Genomic DNA, 6,000 nt, shown 5'->3' with positions numbered 1-6,000 from the left:
CTTGTAAAATCAATCCTAGTTGCCTTTCTGCTATGTTAGCCAAACACAATCCTGAGGCACTATATTTTTCCTGTATGTTCTCTGTTTTCAATTTTTATTTATTTTCTCTTAGCGTGGATTACATTTTTAATTTGAAATTTGTTATGAGAAATAAAAAAAAATTTGAATGTCTGACAGCTAAGGAAGAAATGACAATAATCCAGACAGTAGAGAAATTAGTGGAAGGCATGAAATCATTTGAGAAATGTACTTTAATGTATAGCACAGCAACCACTGTATTATGATCAGGATATTGAGGACTCGAATACATTGCACTTTATTTTTATAACAAACAGATAAATAACCAGAAAAAAGAGTTGATTTAAGAAATTTATTATTTTTTTTAAAAAAGCAACTTCCAGGGTTGTCATTGTACAGGTTTTGCCCAGTCTCCTATAGCATGGTATAGTGATAACTGATTTTTTATAATAAGGACTCAGAGGCATTGAAGATCTATAACTATCTTCTGAATTATCACAGAAAGAAGAAAGAGTTAGAAGAGTTTAATGTTAAGTGTATTAAAAATCATATTCTAATTCTTTTAATTTGGTTATCTGAGTATGATAATACAGGAGAGCTCAGATAACAAGAAAAGGCAATTGGTTAGAACACTCCATTCCCACAGGATGTGCATTAACAGACTTTTTACTGCATATATCTTTATATAGTTTGCAAACTAATTCAACCCATTTTACACAGCATTAATTTTTTTCACTGAGTTGACACTGGGCTGAAACATTTGCTTATCATCTTATAATTATTTTTTTCCAGTTCTTTAATGGATTTTACTCCCATCTGACATAGTGTTTGGACTTTAGTGTATGTGACACTTTAAGATCATCTCTGCCCATTCTAATGATAGTTACAATGAGGTTACCATGGCCAGATATCCAAGACTATTAATTAATCCACCAGCTCTGTTCTTAACTTTGGTAAAAGAGAGATCTTGTGTCTCACTGGAGGGTGCACCAAGCTTCAGGCAAGAAACTGTGAGCTGGCTGTCAACAGACTATGGTTCTTACCAAGGTTCTTATTAATGCTGTGCAAACAAGGGTCTCGTCATTTCGGTAACTATTTGTACATTTATAAAAGCAATACAGTCATGGGAAAAACCAACAAGCACAGCTTGGTAGAATAACCTGCCATGAAATATCATCGGCTTTATAATAATTTACTACAACTGTTCTTTTTATTCACACTGGATAGGAAATGCTTCCATCTAACACATGGAATACGAATATATACAACACAAATTTGGCTTTAATTAAAAAAAAAAAACAGTTCAAAAGGACAATAACACGGGGGCTGAAAACAATAATTTTGTGCAGTTTCCTGATCATGATCACATGTCTCCTGCCTTTTACAGGGAATGACACAAGTATTGATGGATTTTGTAAACCAGTTAAAACATTCTCCTGCCTGTAATAGCCCACTATGAAGATATCATCTTGTTCATACAGTCTATAGAAGTTTCTCCTTCTTAACTGTTACTCTAAATAACCCGGGATGACACACTGAGTCGATTTTAAGAACAAATCCTGCGGAGCCTTTTCAAAATCATCATACATTTGCAGTTCCCTATTCCATCAAAATGCTTTGCCAAAACAACATCTTGTAACTGCACTGGGCATATGACTGATGTGCTGAATGGTGCATTTGCACTGATGCTCACCATCTCGTTGCTCAGCAACGTCAGCATCTTGGCTTGAACTTCTGAATGGCCACGGGAATCACGCGGCAGTGCCATGGGGTGGGTGGACTGTTTTAGACTGCCAGCAGTCAAAACAGTTGTGATGGGCTCAACATCTCTACACTGTGAGCCTGGGGAACCCATTCTCCTGCGGAATGGTTTTTAGGGGCCCAGCAATGTCACTGCAGGTGGCTGAGATATTCTGGCCCCTGCTTATGAGGAACTACATGAAAGAAGAAGCCTAGTGTTCTAAAAAAATAGAAAATGCGGCAGGGTTGGGGAGAGGCTGGGGGGTTGCTTTCATGAGTCTGGAAATCTCTGGTTTTAGCTCTCTGAGAAGGCTGGGAGACTCTGTTGTAGGCAGCTGTGGGAGAAGGCTAGGGTTGGAGGTACACTTGGAGATGTGTTAGTTTGGCATTGGCACTGCAGATTCAGCGCCCATGGTCCCTGACTAAGGCACTCTGCCTAGATCTATTTTCCCCTGACTGTACCTTTTATGCTCCCTGGCTTTCCCATTCTCCCTGGAAACTCCTGTTTGTTTTTGCTTTCTAAGATACAGATAGCAAGTAGGGTTCATTTCTCTCATCTGACTATTGTTGGGTTCATCTGACTGTTGAGTGGCGGCTCTTTGGAGTTGTAATTTGAGAAGGATTGTGAAGAAATCAGTGGGCTTAATAGGAAGTAGTGCTGTGATTGATTAGCAATGTCTGCCATGGCCACAAAAATTGGTATTGATAAATGCATCCCAGGCCCTTATATCTCTGTTTTAAGTAAAGTGAGCAAATGAAGTTGGCTTGATGTATTCTTGAAGGATCTTTGGAGACCATAGCCCAAGCCATTAAATTGATATTTATTTTATATTCTGCTTTGTTCCAGAAAAGATTAGAGAATTTGGGGGGCTTGGGACAGGAAGTTTAGGACTTGTGGAGGGAGATAATTTTGAACAGGCTGATGCAGGAGGCCCATGACAAGGAGCTCTGTTTTTACCCCTGGGCGATGAAGCCCAGTGTTTAGCAAGTGATTATAGGGCTTACTGATTAAACAGATCCAGAAAGACCTGGAGAAATGGGGCAAGTCCCAGGCATGGTGGAAATTTCAGGCAGAGCATTTCTGTGTTGCAGATCTGATGTATTTCCCCTTGGTTAACAGCTGATGTTCTGTGTTGAAAAGCCAAAGAGAAATATATTTGTATACACACACATCCCTTATGGGGGTTAATCAAAGATCCTTATTATGTCAGGACCATAGTCTCTCAGCTCTACCCAGAAGTCTCTGGTGCACAGCTTTACCAAGAAAAAAAAAAAAGAAACTAGTGATATTGTGTGATAGGTCCTAATGATGGTATTTTGGGAAGATCAACTCATGTTTATCTCTGGAAAACAGGATAAACTTCATACCTCAAGTGATTTAAACTGAAGTCAAACCTTGATTTTTCACATGAATCATTAACAGGTTGCTTTTCGACAATGCCATTGTCTGTTGATTTAGGGACCATGTCTGGCCAAAGCCAGCCACCTCTAGCTGCTGATGGCCTGTGGGTTTTAGAAACTGGCTGATGCTCCCATCAATACGCCCCTGTCAATTGCACACAACTGATTTCACTTACACATCAACATAGCAACATACCTTTTCCATCAGTAAACACCTGCTCCCTTTCTCACTTGGCAACGAAGAATTTGCAAGGAAAAGATGGCATATATTTTTATATACCTGCAAACCCCAGGAGAACATCCTTTTGCATACCCGTCTGATGTTGAGTTTCTTACCACACCAGGGACCCCTATTTCCAAAGTTGTAGGCAAAGATTTCCTCTTTCCTGGGTGGTGCACAGGGGTGAGGGTCCTTAGGCTCCTAGGCCAAGGGTCCAAAGTCCAGGGATGGAGGTGGAGTAGAGGCAGGAGGGCAGCATTTTAGAAACTCAGCAATGTATTTCTTATCCAACTCTGTGTTTCACCCTCAGATAAATGATTTTCTTACTGGTCTCCATGAGACATAATCCTGTTGAGAGCATTTTGCAGTTTCGCTGTCTCTGGAACCTTCTAGAGGTGATAGATGGCTGGCTATAAATGTGACTGTAGTTGCCTCATCATTTGTTTTCTGGCAATTTAAAATATCTGTTTCTTTCCGCGGATTGTGATTGTTGGTATACTGGCATTGCCAACCAATTTTTAGCAATGTGTGAAGATCAGTGGGCTTTATCACCACTCCTCTTCTCTAACTGGAAAGACTTGTTCTAACACCTCCTGAAGTTTCTGAGAGAGCCCAGAGCAGGAACTTTGGGCTCTAGACAGAAGGTCTTGGAGGAGGGCGGGAGGGAGGAGGTGCCCTGTTGGGAGGTGGAGCCTGGGGAGGAGGGGGAAGGGTGGAAGGTGGGGACGGGATGGGAGGGGTGGGGGCGCTGGGGGGCGGGGGAGGGCAGTGGGGTGCAGGAGGTGGGGGGGTGTAGATGGGGGCAGGAGGTGGCGAGGACGTGTGGTAGGCGTTGTTGAGCGGGTACTTGGCCGGCTGGTTGTTCTTGACCCTGGTGAAGTTGATGCAGCGCCCCTAGAAGAGAATCGGAGAGAAGGAAACATGAGTGGATGGCCTCACATCAGGGCCTGTGGTGCTGTGGTGGGCGGCTTGCAAGGAATATGTGGAAAGCAGGCCCCTATTGGTGACAACTCTCCAGTGGCACATAGTAGAACTTGAGGACAAGTGAGCTCCCCGCTTTCTTTTCCTGGACTGTGTTGCAAAACTGTTAAAATTTATCTTTTCCTGGAGTCTAACTCTCTCAAGTGGGAGAAAGGGAAGGAGACTGACCTTAATTGGGTGCTGTGTACAGAGGTCGTCAAACTGAATCTCCTCAACAGCCCTGCTAACTGGGTATTATTAACTGTTCCATTGCACAGATGAGGAAACAGGTTCAGAAAAGCGAGGTTACTTTTTTAAGGCCACACAATTAGGAAGAGGTGGAGGTTGGCGATTCTAACCCAAAATAGACTCCAGAATTATCCTTCCTGCTGCTACTTTGCCTTCTGGAAGGGGTCCTCATATTGCACAAACAAAAGTCATTTATTCTGATTCATTTCAATTACATGCCTGGAAACGGCAGAAGGTTAACACCACGAGCTTCTCCTATATTGTAATTCAAGGATGTAGCTAGACTCTGTGATTAGGAGTTGTCGTGGAGCCCCTGATGCATTTACCTCGCCTGTGCCCCCTCCAGCGCTTGTTCCAGGTAATGAATGAAGGAGGCAGCTATCTCTACTGATGTGACCAAAACAGCTTCCCCATCCGTGCCTTGCCTTCTGCAATGTGCTAGTAAATAATAAACAGTTTGTCCTGCCCTTGTTCTGGCTGTGGGAATCCCTCTTCTACATGTGGCTGCACCTGTGCAGGTACCCTTAGTTGTCGTTGTCACAGGAACTGACAACCTGTGTACCTTAAGAAATACAATCTGGGGACATTCTATTGCCAAGCAGGCATCTACCCTGAATTCTGCTTTTCCCCTACCCTTCTTGGGTACTCAACTGAACAATGCAGAGAAGACCCTGGAACCTCTTACAGCAGCCTCCTGAAAGTCAGCGTCCAAAGCCAGCCTTAAGTAGCCCTGTCTCCCCTATAGTGTGTCTGCTCTGCTCTCCAGAGGCACAGGCGTGCTTTCTCTGTCCCCGACTAGATACCCTCTAGTCTCATCTGGCACTCAGGAGCTTCCGTGCAACACTCAGCTCTGCAATGCAGGGGAGACAGGGGTCCTCCTGCTCACCACATTCTGTGCTGGTGTGAGCTCTTTTCACTTGGTCGCTTGCCTGGGTGTGTACCCGCCCCCCTGAGGGCTCCTGGCCTCCCTCACTTCCCATGCCTGTGGGGCATCTTATTGTTCTCTCTCTGGCATGTCTGGATGCCTACAGAATCATTTCTCAAGGAGGCCGGGGTGGGGTTGCTCCTCTCTGAGGCTGCCCTCTGTGCTGGGCCTGGGGCTGGGGTGTGGAATTGTTCCTGGCCACATGCTCCAGGACGGACGTTATCCTGTGGTTATTCAGGTGTCCAGCCTGAATGAGATATGTCCAGGGAGCAATGAGTTTCCCTTTCCAGGCCTTTTAGGGACAAGCCTGAACGGGAATGAAGAGGGTGAGGTGTGGAATTTGGGGAACAATTGCTGCTTAAATTAGCTCTAGGACAAGAGGAAAATGAGTGTGTTATTAGAGACTTGGCTCAGGATGGGCCACAATAGGGACAAGCCACATGCTTGTGGGAGGCGGTGGGGCTGAGCAAAACTTCCCTCCCTGTGC

At 44.2% G+C, this 6,000-nt stretch overlaps 1 protein-coding gene across 1 annotated transcript in view; it reads right to left on the bottom strand.

The window, feature by feature from the left end:
• Positions 1-356: 356 nt before the first annotated feature.
• Positions 357-6,000, bottom strand: part of ANTXR1 (ANTXR cell adhesion molecule 1) — a 248,040-nt gene continuing 242,396 nt past the window's right edge. Inside the window, exon 18 of the mRNA XM_030921455.1 lies at positions 357-4,273. Coding sequence (XP_030777315.1) covers positions 4,013-4,273 — 261 coding nt within the window. The 3' untranslated portion in view covers positions 357-4,012. The remainder of the gene's footprint in view (positions 4,274-6,000) is intronic.

Source organism: Rhinopithecus roxellana, chromosome 17 (genome assembly GCF_007565055.1).
Source record: "Rhinopithecus roxellana isolate Shanxi Qingling chromosome 17, ASM756505v1, whole genome shotgun sequence".
Lineage (NCBI taxonomy): Eukaryota > Metazoa > Chordata > Mammalia > Primates > Cercopithecidae > Rhinopithecus > Rhinopithecus roxellana.
Note: the sequence above shows the minus strand (reverse complement) of the source record. Positions and strands in the feature narration are given on the sequence as shown.